Below are 20,540 nucleotides of genomic sequence, written 5' to 3'. Positions count from 1 at the left end.
CTGCTAATGCAGCGTTTCTCAAAGCGTTTGGGGCGGGGCCCCCTTGTGGGGAACAGAGACATGACAGGTGTGTGCGACAAATCTTCAAGATTCAAGCGACAATGGTACAGGAGCATTTTTATTTTCTCTTTTTGACCTTTTTGGTATTCGATGCTATTGATTTTAAAATATGCCGTGACTTGATGTTAGTTTAATATAATTTGAAATATAATTACACAAGATTTTTTGTTTGTTTGTTTTTTCTAGTATTTTCTCATCATATTGTGCCATAAATATATATTCATTTAATTTGTACCCAACACATAATCTACTGATATAGTATGTTCAGTTTATGCCATTATATATAAATATTTCATGTTTTCAATGTAGTTACATCGTGCCTGGTTTTTTGAATAGTGTGGGCACCGCCATGTTAAGTCTGTCGGGCTGACCAATCAGAAAAGCTGTAATAGCGATGTGAGTTTACACTTTACAGAAGCAGCAGCAGCAGCAGTGTCACATGACTACAGCCCCTCATGGATTATTTTAACTCTTTCCTTTTAGAGAACAGAATATTTGTGGCACAGATTGAACGTGGAGTTTTTCAACGTCTCTATGAACCAAAGTACAGCCATAGTATGTGCACTGTTAACAACTAGAAAAGCAGGTATCTGACTGTGTACGTTGTTAGCAGGTACTCCAGGGTGCAGTTTACATGGAAATGTGCTAAATGGAGCCTTCCCCTATAATAATGAAATAATTCTCTGTTTCTCTTGTCACACTGCTTTTCACAACCTTAGTGAAAGGTGAGGTAAATATGAGTCAGTGTGTCTAGCAGAGCCAATTTAAACAAAAAAAACCCAGAAACAACTCCATTGTTACAACTTGTCAAGTCAGACTTAGACTAGAATTAATGTAAAGCTGCTTCGTCGCAGCTTCACTATCACGGTGCCAGTGTCTGCAGTCACACTGTGCTCACGTCGCTGCAGAACCATGATGGGTGTTCTGCTAAAAAGCACTCTTTGCTGTGGGCTGTACAAAGTGGTGGAGCTGCAGGAACATTTATGTTATATCTGCGGCTAAAATGCCCGTCATCAGTGGAGGTTATTGTCTCCATAAAACTGGAGAGCACATTTTATGTGATGGCGATGCTAAGTGTCTGTGGCATATTTTTAGAAGTATTTATTCCTAACAATCAGTGCCGTCATTTAAAACCTATTATGTCGTCCAGTTCAGCTGATATTCATGGTTCCGTGGTTTAACCTGCTGCAGCAAATTAAAAGCTGATCATGTGGTTTGATTGTGTGACTGATCAGTCTATTTAAATGTTCAAAGTGGTGGGGAGGGACACATTCAAATTAGATATACAGTGTGGACTCAAACCCACAACCTTCTGTTTAAATAATGACTGCTTTTCCAACCAAACTACAGCAGATAGAGGAAGGAGAGGAAATGAAAGAAAAGAAAGCAGAAGAGGACAGTGGTATGGAGAGCAGAGCAGATGAGAGCAAATATAATATTTTCTGCATTTGTATGTTTTGCTTTTGTAGCAGAAAAAATGTTTTTTTGTTTTGCTTTTGTAGCAGAAAAAAGGAAATCCAATTAACCTGCTGTACATGGATCAACTCAGAAACAAAACCATCTTCATAATTAAGTAGAAAAGTGCAAAGGCTCAGCAGCCAGTGACGTATGCAGCTAAACTACAGTCACAGTTATCACCATCAGTAAAATCAGATTACACAGAAATGACAGAATAAAGAGTTGAAATATGTTTTAATTTTTTCCTGTCTGTTCTATTATTTATTTTCATCTATTTTAACTCAATTATATAGTATTACTATTAAATGGTAATAACATAGATTTATACTATATATTAACACTTAAGTATTGTATAACCAGATTATTCAGGGAAGCTCAAGAAATTTAGCTTTGAGTTAAACAGATGAAAGATATAACTTCTTAATGACTACAGTAATTATTCTCTAGACTATCTCTGTACAACGAAAGTCAAGTGAAAAGCACTAAAAAATAAACCAGTTCTAAGGAGTCAAACATACACCATTATAAAAGGAGTATTTTGGCCTGACAATAAACCATTTCTGGACAGACACATGTCTAATGTGTGTCTCTGCAGAAGCTCCTGCTGGAGGTTTATCCCTCTTTGGATCTGATTAGCTCTGTGGCCTCTTCCCCTGTACGAGGAGCCCCCTACTGGGAGTGGCTGCAGCACTAGAAGGAAAATCCATCTGCAGGCCCCTCAGAGAGGCAAAAGGTGTGTGTGTGTGTGTTTGTGTGAGTGTGTGAGAGACACACGATGAGTGAGGCAGTTACAGTACAACATTCTTTGACAATAATGTTCCTTACATCTCTGCAGAGACACGGGTCTGTGAGAGGGGCTAAAGCCCACTGCAGTGAAACTTGTCAAACAAACTAAACAAATACTTCAGGGGCACAAGAGAGGGTCTACTACAGCAAGTCCAGACAGAGATGAGAGATGCTTCAAAAAAACAAACATCCGCATATGGCAGGAGTGAAATGACAGCACAGCTGTTGCTCCAAACCTTTTGTGTCTTATAACTTGATCAACAATTACCATGTGATCAAAGTCAATAACATCAAAAACACAATCTCAATTTCCAATGTGGCATGAATTCCTTTAAACTCAGACTCAACCACGTTTACAGCGCCCCCCGGCAGTTGAGGGAGTTAAAGCAACTCTACATGCTCTGTGTTAGGGGAGCATCTGGTCCTTGGGTTTTTTGGGTTTTTTTTCTACCTTGGCTGCCATTGAAGTGTTTGTCGGCTCCTGGTATACACAGTAGAGTCACATACTGTAGCTGTGAATTATTTGTAACAGCAGCTGAGCCACAGAGTTTATTTCTTCAAAATGACAACACAATCCAAACTCCGGTCCAACAAACACAATGAAAATTTAAACTGGACTTATTTCCTGTCTGTTTGCAGAAGAACAGAGAGTGAGTCCTGGTGATGAAAAGCTCAGACCAAGTGGAAACTGTGCTTATTTTTCATCAAGTAATAAAAGATGAAAAACATTTTTGGTTGGAAGATAGTTGAGAGCAGAGAGTGCTGCAGCCCTGGAGAGGGCTTATATAAACACGCCTCTGGATGAATACCCCCCCCCCCCCCCCCCCTTAGATGTGAATAGGATATTGGATTCCAAGGTTGTTACGACTTCACCTTGTTGATTTTGTAAAAAAAAAAAAAAGAAAAGAAAATACCATTCATAAGCTGATTAAAGTTTGGAGAGGGCCACAGAACACAAACACTCCGAACCAGAAACTAAGAAAAGACCTGGAGCAAACATGTCCAGGTCACATAAAACCACCGACACGACTGAACTCATACCTTTGATTTAGTTTATAAAGTGTAAACAACTATTTTATTTTGTAAAATTAGTCTGTTTCTTTAGTCTGTGATTTAAAACATGACGCAACCTTTTGAGATTTGGATAAACTGATGCATGATAGGCACTTTGTGAGCCAGGAAACTACTGAAATTTTTTTTAAGAAATTATAAAATTTATTTGGATTAAAATAAAGAAACTATTGTTTTATATGGGTAAAACAATTCGTAAAACAATTCGCTTTTCATTTGCCTAACTTGAGCCTTTTGTGTCTTCTTCACATGGGGATCAGGTGTTTTGTTGCTTAAATAATGGCTTAGTTCCTTCTCCGTGATTGGACAGGAACATACAGAACATCGAAATACTGTTAAAAATGTTTTAACAGTTTTAATTCCAAAGTTTCCATCTTGGCTGTCTATTTTAGCTTTGTATTTTAAAGGATTCCTGCCAATCTGCTCAGTATTCTGTAACTTAAATCCAGCTTTGAGCATTTTTATTTAATTACCAATCTTAATCAATCTTATAATACCACGTCTATCTCTGTCTCCTGACTGTGGCAGAAGAGAGGGGAGAATCTGAAACTCTGAGACGCTTAATAACAGTCACTGCCTGTTCTGTGGTTGGTTTTTTTTTTAAGAGTGACAGCAAAGGATACACACACACACACACACACCGTCTGTGTTTGAGTCACATCAGACACAATACAGGTGACTCAGACAAAGGTGTTTGTGTGTGTGTGTGTGTGCGTGTGTGTGTGTGTGTGTTTGTGCACACCACCTATGTCTGAGTCACAAACCGACAGTTAAAACAGTAAATTTAGCGGCAGAAATCTATCACGACAAGATAGTGAATGAAGATTAATCCAGCGCTAAAATCTGAACCAGTTTCTACCTGGGAAATAAAGGACACAGTCTGCACTTACAGCCTGTTCTGTCAACAGCAGCAGAAGTGCTCCCTGCCCTCTCTTATCATCAATGACACTCACATCTCTGCCAACACAACAGCTCAGCATTGAACAGCCATAAAACAGCCAAACCTCACAAACTGTGGATTTACAGATAACCGCGCAGCCTCAGAAACAGCTGCGTATGGAGTAAACTGTCAGAACCTGACGGAGAAAGAATGTTAATTTTCCATCTTCCAAAGACTTAAAGACCTATGAATATTCATTAGCCACAGAAATCACTGATCCACCACAGAGTCTTAGAAAAAAACAAACCCACACAGATAAAAATACAGAATGGAGAGGCATGGATGGCTGAGGGAACATTTGGAATGACAAATAGTTCAATCAAAGACATTTCTCTCAAATGACATGTTATTTTATTACAATTTCAGGTCAATGGGTAGAGCAGTAAGTATTTTACTTGTTTTGTGTTTAAGTTTAAACAGTAATAACTACAGTATATATTGAGGAGAAGTCGATAAAAGATTAATTTCAGTGAATACTTTGCATCCGCTGATTTCCATTTTCTTTCTTGATTATTTTCACTTGTGATTCATTATCTGCTTCATTTCACCATCAGTCGCCTTGTTCTGTATTTATTTCATGTATCGTAAAAAGGCTGAGTCAATTTTTCAATTCTGTGAACGACACAGGAGAACCAGCCAGTGAAGGCATCTCAGAAAAATCAGGAGCCTCATTCACCAGCTGTTCTCAAGGAGACGTTTAATAATATCGCAAACGTATCAACAGTGTCTTATCTGAGGTTGTTCATTAGGTAGTAATAGAAATGTATACAGTCTGAAGGTATGCAGACGTATTGTCTTGACACCTTAATGAACTGCATTCCAAATGTTATTAATCAGCCAAACACACAGGACTAACAAGAATATATGGCAGCTGTAAGTGTGTGAAACAACTAAGTAAGTAATCTAATCCTAGTGGAACTCAGATTCCCTCGCATACCACTAGAGTTAAATTCCACCAGAGGTACAAGGGCCATAGTTTGAGCCACACAGGTGTACAATTTATGTAATTACATATGGAAAAAAAACACCAGGCTTGTGCAGAAGCATTCAGGACATTTGTCCTGTCATTTGTCAACAGCAAAACGTTATAGTGTTTCTGTCTTTTTTTTAGACATTTTAGATTGACTCAGACTAAGGTTGGGTCTGTTCTGTTCCCACTTCAACTAGTGCATACAAGTGCATGATGTGGCTAACTGGGAAATGTGGGGGAAAAAATTGTAGTTTTTCTCCTCGGCTTAAGAGAAGCCACACATAAACAGCCAAGTCTAGATTCAATTTCACAACCCTCTTATTATTAGATAACTGTACCAGCATGCGTGTTTGTGGATTCCAGCAAACGGAACACTATGATCCTGTGGTTCTTTTGAAGGTGTGACCCAGGGAGGTCATCCCAGGGTCAGCAGGTTGGCCTCAGCCATTCCTCCACGAGACCAATCTGTCCTGGGATGATTAGAGCTGCTTCCAGCAGGGAATTAGAGGCAGGAGTCATATTAAGCTGCACGCTCACTCCTATGGAAATCGCAGGTGACTTACAGCCGGTACTTACTTTATGAAGTAACTGGCTCCTTCCTCCGTGAATCCTTCCTCCCATCCTCTAGGTAGATCTGGAAAAAATAAAAATAAACACACCACACTTTTAACCGTGACACTACGAAGTTGGCAGCCCTCCCCTCTGGCTGGGCCCACACAGGTAAACTCGTGCTGTACGAAGCAAAAACAAACAAGAAATGAAAAAACAAGGCAAAGTAAACAAGAGAGGAAAATGAAGGCGGGAAGGAGGAAGGATTCCAACTGCCGGGTAGAACCCGTAGACCTTAACTACCTGAGCGGATCATGTGTCCAGAGTTGACCGGTTCACCAGTGCGAGGATGAAGCCAGGTGGTGCTCCGGGTCTCATCGCTGCCATACGGACAGAGAGAGAGAGAGGAGTGGGAGGAAGACAGGGGGAGAGGAGGGAGAGAGCGGAGATAAACACCTGTTACACTACCGGGAAGGAAACAACTGCCGCCAGAGCGACAGAACACGGTGCCGTGACGCGCTCATTGTGGCACTTACTTGACGAAGAAGACCCTCCCGTCCCCGCACACACCGTACGACCAGTGCTCAGGTAGGGTGTCCCGCCCGTCAGGCGCCGCCATGATCCGCTCTCCAGTCCTCTTCACCTCATTCCCTCTGCACAGTCTCTCCCGGGAGCTCAGTGAACACCGCTACGCCAAGCACGGTGATGCCTTCAGGGACGCAGCTGAAGTCCGTACATATAAGGATCGAAGCCGGAACCAAAATGGCCAATGGTCGTCAACATATTTGAGCGACGTGTCTTGTGAAAACTTTTGTACAAGCCACATAACCCTGAATCAGCATAAAGCATTTTTGGTCAGTTTTATTTCGTAAAAGCATACTGTATTACATTTTCTACTATTTGTTTTTTGTTTAATAATCATTGCTGCCCTGATTATAGCATTAAAATGTTACTAATTTTCAAAAAGTGAAACGTGAACTTGTTCACGACTCGTTGATTAGTTTTATATTTCAACGTTTCCTACAGACATTGAAGGCATCGTAACAGCTTTCACTGTGAGAAAACTGTGAGTAAAGCCAATGCTGTGGGAAAATAGAACGTGAAGTGGTGACTATAGAGTTGTGTGTTCATGTATCTCTCTTGTATCATTCTAATAATATAAATAAATTCAAATAATAAAAACGTTAAGAAATAATTATTTTGTTATTAGCTAGAAGCTGGTGGCGCCTAATAGACCTTAGCTAATAGTTTCAATCTAAAATCGTTTGGCTAATATTTTTAATATTCCACCTGTGTGTTATATAGGTTTTCTCTGGGGATACGTCCGTACGTTAGCCCTGTACACCTCTGGTTGTCCATCAACACGATGAACAAATGGCATCACAAGGATGATTTTGCCATTTAAACATTATGTCAATCAGTTATTATCAATGGCAAAATGGAGTCTAAACTGTGTCTGAGTTGTTATGTTTCCTAACAGAGTTACTGTAGTAAGTTATTCATAAAGAACTGCATTCTACTCCTCAAGCTAGAAAGTTGGCTGCGTTTTCACTTCCAGCGTGACTTCCTTTGAAGAAAAGCTTTATTCATTATTGATTTATTTTGACTTTCATTTTAATTCTAACATAGCTTTAAGGTTGAACGCAGTCAAAAGAGAACACAGAGTCATTGACTGATGTTGAAATAACAGGAGTTTGTCACTTTTACTGCTTCAACTTTCCACCATTTATTATTTAACCACAGAGTGTTTCTGTGATACAACGGTGTTTTCGCTGACTCTATTCAAGCTAACATAGTTATTATTGGGGAATTAAAAAGAGCATAAAGAGGGAAATCTCCTCAGACCTTACAGTTGGTGATTGTAGCAGCTCTGTGTGTCACTCAGGCTGCAGTGTTTACGTGCAGCACACACATCCGTGTTGGTTTTCCTCAGTGGCTCATTAATGTAAATAGGAGCCTCTGTCACTTGTCAGACAGTTTGTTCTTACTCACTCATCAGGAACTCTGAGCTCACTGGAATCTCATTTTCCACCCAGACTCCATATCCTGAAGGCATGTGGTGGCGTGCTCGTGACACCATCCTGGCACGTTGTCTTCGCAGCCCTGTTATTTTCAAATCCATTCTTGGGAACACACACAGCTCACCTTGTTGTGAAGTTCATTCAGCAGGAATTTCCTCTCTGAAAACAATAATTTCCAAAAGCGTGGGATGCAGTGTGGAGACCAGGAAGACATGTTGATGTGATCAGCATGTTCCTCGTTCACGGCTGACGTCGTGATGGAGAGACACACACTGGTATTTCAGATGAGTCCAGAGAAAAACAACCTGAAAGAACAGGTCAAAGGTTGTTAAATAGTACAGTTACCTAAAGTTGTTTTTTACTTCTATAATTTAAAGTTGCTGTTAAATGGATGCAGGCGCGCTAACTGCTACACTGTGGAACCAAGATTTTCAGCTTAGTTTGATTTTATTATAGCTAATCTAGCTTGACTTGCTTTGTGAACTTTGACCTCTCTTTGGGTAACACTGAGCTATAAAACTGTAAACTCTTTAAATTTTGAATCCCTCAATTTTACATTTTACTTTTTCAATAAATCTTTATACTGACTTTTTAAAGCTTCTTTCTATATCAAGGGTTTTTCTAATGTGCAAGTATAGAATCATGTTTGATCATTTTGACGATGACTGAGTTGTGATGTTGTTAACTATGATTTACTTTATTTGATTTCAAGAGCGTTTTTAGATGGTGCCTTGGTTTTGAAAACCTCACCCAAATTTAAAAAGCCAAAAAAATCCAGTTGAACATCTGATGACCTGTAAAAAAATAAACCTGCTCATATTTTTGGTGGAAATTCTACACTGTCAGCTCATCATACGATCCCTAAAAGGTGTGGCTCGAACTGAACTGATTCAGCTTAACCATGTGGGTGTCACTAGCACCTGACCTTATTTAACATCTGCTGACTTTTCTTTGCCACTATTTTGTGGTGTGTGTGTGTGTGTGTGTGTTTTCTTGGTCTATACCAGTGGATACATGTGAACAGACTATGTCAACAACATAACAATGAGAGAGTTCTTATTCTCTCTGGTTGTGACACCACTGCCAAGCATTTATGGAGCTAATATTACCACTGTGTGTGGAAGCTGCTGACTATAAGGTACACATTTGCAAACCAAATGATTGCATTGATAAAACGTACGAGTTAACATCACGTAAGGCGTTTTACTTCTCTGGGTCATATATCACAGGCTGATGACATTGGTCTTTTCTTGATCCACTTTGAATGAACCAGACAACTTATGGATGGATGGATAGATGGACGAATGGATGGATGGATGATGGATGGATGGATAAACAGAAATCATCTGAATCCCTCCTCCTGCATATTTACAGTAACTGAATCTATTCTCAATAAACTACATTTGTTTTTCCTATTTCTGGTCTAATGAGATCAAATCCTGACTATGCCCACCCTCTGCTCCCACGCCCCCCATATTTAATCCGTCATCATATCAGCATAAATGCCTACAGACACGTAAATGTAGTCTCCTGCTGATTGCTGCTGTCACTTCCCCCCCTGAGTTAATTTCCTGAACCGCACTGATCTGGATTGTCTTCCATTTCCCCAGTCACACTGGCCATTTTATTTCCCCATTTTCCATCATTTTGACATTTTTTATTTCCACCCAGACATTTCATTCCATTGTGTTTATCTCTGTCTTGTTGACTTCTGTCAGTGAATTACGGTTCTTTTCCTCCAGCGCCTGCCCCGGCACAGCAGGCTGAATCCTTTGGGCTGTGGCGGAGGCAAAGTGTTATGGTCTCATCTGGATGGAAATGTGTGACATTTGTACCACAGCTATTGTTTTGCTCAAATGAAAGTGGAATAAAGAACAGTGTGTTTGTGCAGACAGTAGACAGTGGGTGTTTTAATCTGTCCCTCTGCGCCTGTTGTGTCTGTATCTCAATGATCCTGCTCTGATGTGTGACAGAAACAGAGTCTATACACAGGAAGCCGGATGTAGGACGAACCTTTGACCAGATCTGGATCAATATCAGAAAATAGACAGAGTGCACCTGACATTTTGAGGTATTTTCTTTAGGACGTTAACTTTCTTTGGCTCGTGTTAGGAATAAATACAAACAGCAAAAACTAAGCTTCATGTGTTTCCAACACAAACGTCACAGCAGGCTATAATACTATAATAGTGAAGTGTCTCAACAACAGGTTTGTGTTTCACACAATGAACACACACACACACACAAAAACCCTGATACCAGATCTAACGGCATTAATCATGTGCACAGTTCTACCGCCTGGGGTTTCTGACCTTTAACACCAGGTCCAATGTAACCTGCGCCCCCTACAGGAAAAATAAAAACCTGCAGCTCCTGCTCTTTTAACATTTTGAAGTCAGTTGTTGTTCTGAGAGTGAATAAACAGCGCCCCCTTATGGAAAATTCGAAGTCTGAAATGTCTGAAAAGTGCCACACAAACATCTGGATGGATCGATGGATGGATAGATGAGGAATTGCACATGAAAATAATGAAATCTGAAAATATGGCACATATGATGAGAGGAAAGTGTGGAAACATATACATACATAAATCACACATCAACCTCTACTTAAACTATTGATGTTGTTGCAATTGTTTTGCAATTTCTATTGAATGATTGTATTACAGTGATTTATTTTACCAGAGACAAAGACAGAATTCTGAAGCATTATCAGGATGATTCAGCCTGTTTTTATTTTGAGTGTGGTTTGTTGTTCACAGAGACGAGGAAGTAGAAGGACAACTGTGCAGTGAAACACTAAGCTACATCTCTTTAAGACACAGTCATGTCTGCGGTTGGAATCAGTAACCAAGGCTTTCAACCATTCAGGAATCTTATCCTTTGTCCATGTTGCGTCAACACTCATTGGCAGAGCTGCAAAAATCTCAGGTGGCAAAGACACCCGGGGAAACTCACACAAAGACTCCTCACTTTGTTTTGTTCTGTTTTTTTCTCTCTCTCTCTCTCTGTATCTCATGTAGATGAGCAGTGAATCACACACGGCCTTGTGTTCCAGGACCTTGTAACTTTACAAAAGGCCGCGGGTTAAACTCTGCTTCATCCCTTCCTGACTCAGACTTCCTGAATTAAAGCGGTGTTTATCACCTGAAGGAGAGTTGAGTGAGAGCGTGACTGGTACAAACCCCTGACAGCAGTTAGACAAACAGTACTGACTGTAGGTAAACAGAAACGCTGAATATACTCTGAAAGTCACCAATGAATCTTTTTGTTGTTTTGGTTTTGGCATTCATTGTCCAGGACTTACAGGAAGTAACGCATAGGGATATAATGATCTTTGTGCTTAAAAAAAAAAAAACCCAAAAAAACTACAGCCAGCTGTCCAGAAAGAAACACCAGCAAACTGCTCAGAAAAAAGAAAAGGACACAGGCTGGGACGTCACACTGAGAGGGCAGCGTACAGTACCATCAGGCTGCAGGAATGTTGAATAACACATTAATTTGCTCACCTTTAATCCCAGAATCCTGTCATTGATTGAGAATTTGGATTTCGACACACTGTGTTTCCTCACTGTGGTATGCAACTAAAGTAAAAGTAGAAGATATGATGATGAATGTGGTTAAACACAAATGTCCATATTTATTCATCATCTCAAAAATGTTTTTGTAACCTTTTGTTCATGCAGTTTGACTAATTCATTATTTCTTTTTCTTCACCACTGGTTGAATCCAGATTTTTCATGCTGCCACTTACTGTGTAATTTACAAATAAAACCCGTACATAAGCCACAATAAATCAGCTGGTAAATCAAATATAACTCAATGGCCTCTCTTAAGTCTATGTCAGAGGAATAACATGAATTTAACTGCAGAAAGTGCGACAGAGGACAAGACAATATCAGTGACATTTATTTAAGTCAACACTTTTTATGACTCACAACAAATCAAACTCCCCAAAAGCCAATAACGCCAACACGCCTCGTATTGTTACCTCCTCAATAAAGCCCTACAGGTCTCCAGGGCCACACAGGAAGTGAAAAAATAAAATATATTTGATCCTCATTGTCTGCAGGCTGTTAGATGAGAAAAACAACAACTAGAATATGTGGGGGTGGGAGGGGGGGGGGTTGTAAACAGGAAAACAAAGACACAAACTGAGAAAACATTATTAGAAATGGCAGAAGTCACAGAAAGATATTGGACCCATATGGACTTGTCCTAAGGTTATATGAAAGACAAACAGTTTGTCTCTTGTCTCAAACCCTGGATCTCATTGCATGGGTGAAGCCAGAGAAGCCCAGATGTGAAAATGCTGCCTATTTATTTACGTATCCTAAGTCGTATCCTTGTTGCACAATTATCAAAAAAAATAAATAAAAAAAATGCAGCAGAAGATTAAAAACACCACAATAAAGATGTAAAATGTGGAAGTTGTTCACTTGAAAGAGAAAAAGGACAACAATAAAGAAAGATAAATCTTGAAATAATTAAAAAAATGTGTGTATGTTCAGCCTTCAAATGGTGCAAATCTAATCTAAAAGCAATAACAAAAATACAAAGTAATAATCTTAACTCTATTCCGGTGATGACGTCATTATGGAAATCTTTTGTTGAAAATGCTATTCTTATTGTGACCACAGGAGGGCAGCAAAGTCACGCAGTCAGGGACATTTTTCTCTGAACAATGTTGCTACTTTCTTTTGATTTGTAGACAACAGCGATGCTGTGTATTCTTGTTTGTAACAAAAGCTACACCACCAGACTTTTAAAAATAGATAAATACTAAACTGTAGTCACGACGCAGGTGATATCCAATTCCATAATAACGTACATTTTTAGAAAATATATAATAAAATTATTATTAAAAAAAGAAAAACATACATAAAAGCTTTTGAAACATCTTTGGTGTGATGCAAGGGTTACATGACTTACGTATATCTGTATGAATTATTAGCTGCTCTGTCGTCCTGACAATTCCATATGTAATACTCCTGTGAGTCGAGGACACACGGCTTTGGCTCATTATCGGCCGCAGCTGGTTTCTGGAGACATGAGATTATAGTCAAAGACATTCATCTCTCACGGTATGTTGTGTTCAAATAAACAATGGCTGAGATTTTTTTTTTCATCAAACTTGCGTGCGAACCTCCAAGACAGTACAAAAGAATATTGTTTATCAGCAGGGATCTGTTTTATTTCTCTTTCTCTTTTTTTCCGTACGATATTGTGATGTTTCTGGGCGGAATATTTACTAGCTAGTGTATACCTAGACCTATAGGTGGCAGTAAAGGAACTCTAAAGTTAAAGAGCTGCCAATAAAACCCAAAATAAGAAGTATTAGTATTACAACAATTAATATGTTTTGTGCAAATGCGAATATTTACTCAGGACAATGGCGCTCTGTGCTAGCCTGCTAACCATAGCATAGCACATCCTCATGATTAACTTGACCACAAGTTGTTGACTGAATGTCTGAGTGATATTCTGAGTTGGGTTATTATTAGCTTCCAACGCTCAATTTTTAAAAATACATTTGGCAGCGTTACAGGAGGAGACGATTATAAATAGATATTTTCGTGCCTTGTGTACTGTACCGTCCTGCTAAGGGCTTTTACATGGGTTCATAATACCCTGAGAAAAAGAGGAAGAGGAAGGTAAGCAACAGGCACAGGGTGAGGGAGGAGTACTAATGATCCTGACTGATCCTGCATGTGTTTGGACTGAAACTAGAATACTAGTAGTATTCTACTCCAAAATTCCATAAAAAAACAAGACCTGCTGTAAGGCAAAAGAGCTAACCACTCCTCCACTGTGTGACCAGGCTGTATCATTTACACTGTATTAAACAGCAGGTGTTCAACAGTGTGCAGCTGATCTCCACCTTCTGCACAGACTCTGTAAAACCCCGGACCCTCGCTTTGTTGCCATTTGCGTCTCATGTCCTCAGACTGAACGAGTTGACATCAGACACAATAGCTGCCAGGTTGCATCATCGGCTAATTGTGACCCAGGAGACACAGGTCTGTGGCAGCTGAATAAGAGGGGCAGCCGCCTGTGTGTGTGTGTCGGTGTGTGTGTGTGTGTGTCCCACTGCCTCCACTGCTGCTGATTCTATTGTTGCTGCTGCAATCACCTGCAATCCTTTCAAAGCCTCCTCGCTGCTGCCTGTTGCTTAGAGACGAGGTTGTCTGGGCCACAGAGTTAATGATACGGGGGAGGAAGAGAGGAGGAGGAGGAGGAGATGAGGAGAGGGTCCAAAAAGAGAGTGAAGACGAGAGCAGGAGAAGTGGTCACCGAGGCAGTGGATTCAGGTTCTAACTGGGGCGTCACAGGTCCTGGACCACGATGACGCCAAATCATTGAGGAGATTTAATGATGGAAGCACCAGGTGTTGGTCCAGCCCACAGGTCAGATGGACAAAGGACACCAACAGCAGTGCTCTGACCTCACGGTTCACAGTTTTTGCCTCACAACCAAATACATGTCAACATCATTAGCCTCTGAAACAAAGCCAGAGCATTTACAGATGCTCTTGATGAAAGCAGCTCCCGGGTCTTGCATCATGGAGAAAAACACATGTTTTCATAAGGTGTAAACAACATACAGTACTGGTGACGCAAGAACGGCAATGACAGCATCAGAAGTGGAATAATATTGGGTTGTGAAGAGCAAGTAAACTAAATATTTTCAGCTTTAATAATGGTGGTTCTCAAACTGTGGTCTGCATACCACCGATGGTACTTGGGCATCCTCTAGTGTTAGAGGAAGAATTTGGCGACTTGACACTAAAAAGAGTGTATTAAGTTTTTCTAAATTTTTTAAGTCACAAATGTCACACAATGCTTCATGTATTTACAAAAAATGTTTAGTAAAGAACAACAACCCATATTTTAAATATTTATTCAAAATATCACCAAACACAAGTTGAACTATGTGCTAGAAATAACCGTCAGTTGCTAAGAACATGGCTGAAAGATGTGTGACTGCAGTAAAACAATCACAGACCACTAACATTCACTTGCAGTCTTCATTGAGGATGCTCATTTAATAACAGTGCTATAAATTCAAGGATGTTTTCAATGCAAAGATTATCATTATTCATAAAGTAACAAGGCAACACGGTCATTGACTATTTACGTTTTCAGATTGTTATTTTTGGTTCCATTCTGGTTCACTGTGAATGTGCAGCACCAGCAGGAGATGAATTACATGAATATTTATTCTTATTTTCTGCAGGTGGGTTGTCAACAAAAGACCCAGCGCTGGTCGGTACAACAACAAGCAGTGTCAGCGATTGCTCACCTTTGCACCATCCTGTGTGTGTGTGTGTGTCTGTGTGTGTACCTGTTAATTGATTTCATCCCTCAGGAAACTCATTTCATCATACTGTGTGTTTTTAACCCTTGTCTTGCAGCAGTCTTTCACCGCTGGTTCTGCATGGAGACTCGGAGCCTCCTGGGAAATTAAATCCTCCTGAGTGAGCGTGTGCAAGGTGAGGAGGAGGGATTAGGAAGAGGGAGCCTTAAAATTACAGGGGACTTCTTGTAGTCAGATTAGTGTCTTTTTTGGTATTTAACACAGATTTTTAGCTGTGGTAACAGGTCAATACTGACCTGCTGAGTTATTTTCAACCTGTTCACCCTTTACTAAACCAGCCAGGTCTGTCTGAGCAGAAACCTCACCCAGAGCGTCACTGGGTGTGTCCAAATTAGGTGACATGTGAAACTGATTTTGTAGTTTGAATTTTTTCCAGCAACTAGTGTGTCATGGAGTTTTAGCAGGAGTTTAACAGTTGAGATGGGTTTTATTTAAACACTGATCAGAAAAAGACCATTGTAGTAAATTGATCATTTAAAACATTTATTGTTTGACAAAACCTACTGATTTTTTTTCTTTGCTACAAAATGTTTGACATATTTCCAGCTGCATGAAGTGAATTACACCAGACAGTGTTTGAATCTTTGCAGTGAATATAATAATAAAAACATGTTTCCATCTCAGTGCTAAAAAGGCCACCTATTAACTGCCTGTATATGCAAATTCAAATACAAGACAGGAAGTCAAACATCAAAGGAAAAACACGAACATCGCACCAGGATTTCTACATATCCACCATCATGCTTAAATAAAACACTTTGTACTGTAAAGCTCTGCTGTTAATGGTCATCATCTACTGTTAGTTCCACTGCTGTGGTCGGTTTTATCTTCCACACACTGACACACAAACTTAAAAAATAAGATCAAGCTCCATGGGGCATAAATACACAGGTTACATTACTAGGTCAGTGTGTATATGTATGTATATATATATATGTATATATATATAAATATAAATAAGGCATACAAAACAACATTCCATTAATTGATGTTGAGGTTACAATGAGAAAAGTGTCAGCCAGTGCAACAATCACTCAATGTATAAAACCTTTTGAGGTACAAAGTTGTTCAACATCACACCAAACAGTAAAAATTGGCCTAACATCAAATTTTCTAATTGGCCTAAATCAAAAACACTGTTGCATTGCAACCAATCACCAGTTCTCATCCATAAAAGGAAATTAACTATTCAGTGTTCCAAAGGTTTGTTTTTTTAAATTATCCTTCATGTCAAGGCACCGTCCAGGTACGCCTGCATCTTCTCTCTGTGGGCCTGGGTGAAGCAGCAGCCAATGACCTCCTCTGTTTCCTGGATCCGCCTTCGGAATCGTTCACGATCTCTGACCAACACATCCCAGTGTCCTTTGCGAGATGCTTGGTGGGCAAATGACCACGTCCTCATTACGTGGACTTGAACAAGAGGGGAAAAACGAACCTAAATCCAGAGAAACAGAGAGATCAGACCTGTTCCGTTACAGGGATGGACTCATTCAACACTTCCATATTATTTTGATTGATTGTTTTACATTAGCACTTAGCTACTGACCCAAATGAACAGAAGAAATCTGTGTTGAAATTGGCTTATAGACTATAAGGAGAGCTCTCTGAATGAACTTAGGCCTAAATTTACATCATGACTTGTTTTGTTCTGCCGTGGGGTTGTTTTAAAATCTGATGCAACGTGGAACAATGGTGTTAAAATGACTTAGTAATGCTGCTGCAACTCCATTAGTCTAAGTGGGAGCTAAACTCTCTGCTGACTCAATGTGGTCACATGACCCATCTTAGTCATAGCAACGAGCAGGGTTGCTAACTGACACAAAACAACTCTAAATGACACACGGTTCAGAACAGTGTGCGTGTTGTGAAAAAGGTGTAACATCTTTGAAAATGCTTAAATACCAAAAAGAAAATAAATTCCTTAAATATTCTAGTTTTTTGTTTTGTTATATCTATTGTATATTTAAGAAAAAAAAAGAAAAATCAATAAATTCCTCAAATATTCTAGTTTTTTTGTTTTGTTATATCTATTTTATATTTCGGTTTTTTTTATCTAGAATCATATTAATTCACTAGATAATTTAGTGAAAACATATTTGGTAATTTCTGGCCATTGTTAAAAGTTTTGATGTGAAGTTAGCAAAGTACAAACAAAGTATTGAGATCTCCTTAGTATGAGACTCTTTATACATAAACTGCAAAAAATTCAGGGTTCTTTCGCTACTTTTAAAACTATTTTTATTTAAATAATAATTACCTTTTTCTGACTACGGCTGGTTTTGCTTTCATTTTGATCTTCTGGATGAGAATGAGGCGTTTGTCCAGGTCTTTTCCAAGGCACCAGTGTTTTTTCTGGATGGGAGTGTCGTTTTATCTGCCTCTCTGGCAGAATAGGCTTGCTGGGTGTGTGTTTTATGCTTGTACTCTGATCTTTTTTATAGTTTTTGCCCCTAGTAGGCGACCTTTTTCTGCGACGAACGTTAGGATAGTCACAATCTTTCTCAACTTGTCGTGATTTTGACTGGGAGCTCTGAAGGCAGGCCTGAAAGTTGAGCGGGTGATACGGGTCGTTGTCTGGGCAGAGGGATCTCCAAAGCTGCTCCTCTTCATCCTCTTTCCATCCTTCATCCTCAGATGAAGGAGGGAAACTGCTTTCCTTATCGTCCGAATCAGACTTGGTGGAAGGTACAGGCAGTGAGGTCTGTGCTTTAGAGACTGTGGTGGTGGGACATGGAGGAGATGTGCTGCTGATTGTGCATGCAGTGAAACACAGGGGGTTGTAGGGGTCTGCTGGACTGCTGAAGAAGTCCCAAAGTCTTTCACTCTCCTCTTTGTCTATGTCAGGACTGGAGCTGCCGGAGCTGGTCCAGCTGCTCTCACTGTCAGAGCGACTGATCCAGATGTTTAGGCCTCGAGGCCCTGACCTCTCCTCGCTGGCCTTGCCCACTGACATAGTGTCAGTGTTGGCACTGTCTTTTACTTCATTTTTGTTTCCCCCCATGTCTGTATTGGTTGAAATACAGGCAGAGAAAAAGAAGGGGTTGTAGGGATCACTAGACTTTGACAGAGATTCCCAAAGGGCCTTACTCTCTTCACTGTCAAATTCTACTATGTTCTGGTCTTCCTCACTACTCCAGTTACAGCTTCTATCCTCCTCAGATGTATCCTCCTTGAAATGTTTAGCTTTTGTGAAATTCTGTTGGAAGAACTTCTCACCACTGTTATGGCAGGTCTCGTTTGAACTCAAGCCGTCACCACTTGACACGAAGATGTTCCAGTCACCAGGGAAGCCCATTTTCCAGGTAGCTTGATCTACAAGAAGGATTCCGTCGTCTTTACCAGCTGTTCTAGACACAAAGTCATCCACGAGTCCACAGCAGATGTCATCAGCACGTAGACTGGACAACAGGGCCTCAGCAGTGGATTTCCCAGAGAAGGTCTCGCTAACATCTGCGCAGAAGTCTGACAAGTGATTCGTCCCCCCAACCATGACTCCACCTTCTCCGTCAAACAACGAGGTGAACAGAAAGGACTCCGATGGGTTTGTTGCTGAACTCATGTGCTGGATGTGTTGCCCATTCTCATCTGTGATTCTCAGGTGAACTTCAAACCTGAACATCTGAAAAACTGTTAAAAAAAAGACAACAAATAAAAAAAATGTTCCTAGAAATTATTAAATTGTAAAATGCGCTTTTTTTAGGACTATTTTATTTTATTTATTTTTAATATATAGCTGAACATCTGAAAAACTGTTAAAAAAAGACAACAAATAAAAAAATGTTCCTTTTTAGGACTATTTTATTATTTATTTATTTTAATATAATATAAAACCACTTGGATACAACAAAAGTGAAATAAAAGCAGCGTCAAAATGCTTGTGTATTGTGTAAAAATGTGTATTCTACAACATGTGCATGAATAAAATAAGGAGAATTACAAAAATGTAATTTCTAATTATCTGTTCCGTGACAAGAAAGTTACTTTTTGTCCTGTGATATAGCGATATGTTCTGCGTCATTAATAGAAAAGCACGGAACGTTTTCACGAAAAGCTACTCCACGCAAGGACCGTAAACAAAACAGGGTCGATATCAATTAATATATCACCGCACAGGCCATTCTATGTGACACTGTGTGACACTTTAAGTCCCGCCGTCTTTAGAAACAATTGACCGAAATCGAAATTTAGACTGCTTACCTGACATAAACGTGTAGTAAATGACCTGAAGAAGCAGCCGGAGCTGTTCCCACACCACGGTCAGCATCTGTTTAGTCCAGGGGAGAAGCGCCATTCCTCCGCTGCCGAACCTCTCCACCGCCGTTCCTCCACAAACCTTATCAGCACCAACGGTCGAAGCCATTTCTCTCACTTCTCCCTTCCCCTCTTCAGATCTATGGCGGCTGAATTAACAATAATCCTCACGTATTTTGATATTCCTCGTCGAAAACCACCAGATTCCGTGTATTAGTGCGTGACAGACAGTCGTCCAAGTGCGGTCGCTTCATTCTCCGGCAGGTCAATGCCATTTTTGTCGCTGTGCTTCGTCAAATATCGCTGAGTATTCTCGCCATGGTTCTCTGTAGTGTGTTGTCGCTGTAGTCAAAAATGGTGTACGTTACTGTGGTGGCGTAAGACTTCTTAAAATATAACAAGTCTGACGTCATGCCGCGCCATGATTGGACACTGTGGTTGTCAATCATCAAAGTCACATTACGAAGCATGTGACGGAAGGAAAGTGCCCGTAATTTCCCGACTTCGAATGGGTAGTAAATATTTACTCGTCATCGACAATAACTATCGACGTTAATATAAGGAAAGATTACACTTACTCACGTGATCTTAACTGAGAACATTATGTTTCTAGTTTGCTCTCGTGTGTTTGTTTAGGCTTTTACTTGGTTCTGGTCCCTTGTGGTAGGATCAGAGCAGCACACTGGTCGACGTCACGTCATGTCTTTGTGAATTTGTTTATAGTTTAAATAAAGATTAAAAGATCCCTGCCTTACAAGGAAACCGTAAAGGGCGCCTCCTATTGTTAAAAATGTAATAATGTCGTAAGAAAAGTGAAATGAGCATGGTGTTTTACATTGAACTTAACATGAAAGTATTTAATGATCAAAAATGAAAGTGCAGCAAAAACTGAAATTTGTAGTTTGGCAATTCCCCCGAATCTTTGAACTGGAAAAAGAAACAAATTAGAAGAAAAACAAGGCATGTCTACAAGAAAACTGATTAATTAAATTGATTATTTAAAACAAACATTTAATTTAATAAAACTTGGTATAAAAAGTGTTTGATGACTAAAGTTA

At 39.8% G+C, this 20,540-nt stretch overlaps 2 protein-coding genes and 2 long non-coding RNA genes across 8 annotated transcripts in view; 1 reads left to right on the top strand and 3 right to left on the bottom strand.

The window, feature by feature from the left end:
* The window catches only part of LOC103379823 (pleckstrin homology domain-containing family A member 7), an 88,417-nt gene extending 81,065 nt beyond the window's left edge, over window positions 1–7,352 (bottom strand). Inside the window, exons 1-4 of one of the 5 annotated variants that reach the window (XM_025055916.1) lie at window positions 7,157–7,352; window positions 6,371–6,557; window positions 6,138–6,214; window positions 5,862–5,919 (exon numbers count right to left, since the gene is read on the bottom strand). In XM_025055916.1, the coding sequence (XP_024911684.1) occupies window positions 5,862–5,919; window positions 6,138–6,214; window positions 6,371–6,453 (218 nt within the window). In that variant the 5' untranslated portion in view covers window positions 6,454–6,557; window positions 7,157–7,352. Of the gene's footprint in view, window positions 1–5,623; window positions 5,774–5,861; window positions 5,920–6,137; window positions 6,218–6,370; window positions 6,846–7,156 lie in introns of those variants that run through there. The other 4 variants (XM_017033134.2, XM_025055917.1, XM_025055920.1 and 1 more) reach the window with 4 other exon arrangements.
* A 634-nt stretch (window positions 7,353–7,986) lies between these two features.
* LOC112487081 (uncharacterized) lies at window positions 7,987–12,909 on the bottom strand. The gene is made up of 3 exons (XR_003049807.1): window positions 12,787–12,909; window positions 11,364–11,438; window positions 7,987–8,160 (listed from the first exon to the last, which is right to left on the bottom strand). It is a non-coding gene; the product is annotated as an uncharacterized LOC112487081 (long non-coding RNA).
* On the top strand, window positions 12,865–15,902 carry LOC112487080 (uncharacterized). The gene is made up of 2 exons (XR_003049806.1): window positions 12,865–12,938; window positions 15,091–15,902. It is a non-coding gene; the product is annotated as an uncharacterized LOC112487080 (long non-coding RNA).
* On the bottom strand, window positions 15,698–19,865 carry LOC103379822 (protein phosphatase 1, regulatory subunit 15B). Its single transcript, XM_008311505.3, has 3 exons — window positions 19,429–19,865; window positions 17,489–18,858; window positions 15,698–16,666 (listed from the first exon to the last, which is right to left on the bottom strand). Exons 1-3 carry the CDS (start codon window positions 19,589–19,591, stop codon window positions 16,457–16,459), a joined length of 1,743 nt encoding a protein of 580 aa, XP_008309727.1. The 5' UTR covers window positions 19,592–19,865; the 3' UTR covers window positions 15,698–16,456.
* Between the last annotated feature and the right edge of the window lie 675 nt (window positions 19,866–20,540).

The sequence above is a fragment of the Cynoglossus semilaevis genome, chromosome 6 (genome assembly GCF_000523025.1).
Source record: "Cynoglossus semilaevis isolate Cse_v1.0 chromosome 6, Cse_v1.0, whole genome shotgun sequence".
Lineage (NCBI taxonomy): Eukaryota > Metazoa > Chordata > Actinopteri > Pleuronectiformes > Cynoglossidae > Cynoglossus > Cynoglossus semilaevis.
The sequence above is the reverse complement of the archived record's forward strand: the minus strand, read 5'-3'. Positions and strand labels throughout refer to the sequence as shown.

Coding starts and splice junctions, on each gene's coding strand:
- LOC103379822 (XM_008311505.3), bottom strand. CDS start 19,591: ATGGCTTCGACCGTTGGTGCTGATAAGGTTTGTGGAGGAACGGCGGTG. Junction 18,859..19,428: donor TTACTACACGTTTATGTCAG/GTAAGCAGTCTA, acceptor TTTTTTTAACAG/TTTTTCAGATGTTCAGGTTT. Junction 16,667..17,488: donor CCAGCCGTAGTCAGAAAAAG/GTAATTATTATT, acceptor CTCTGGATTTAG/GTTCGTTTTTCCCCTCTTGT.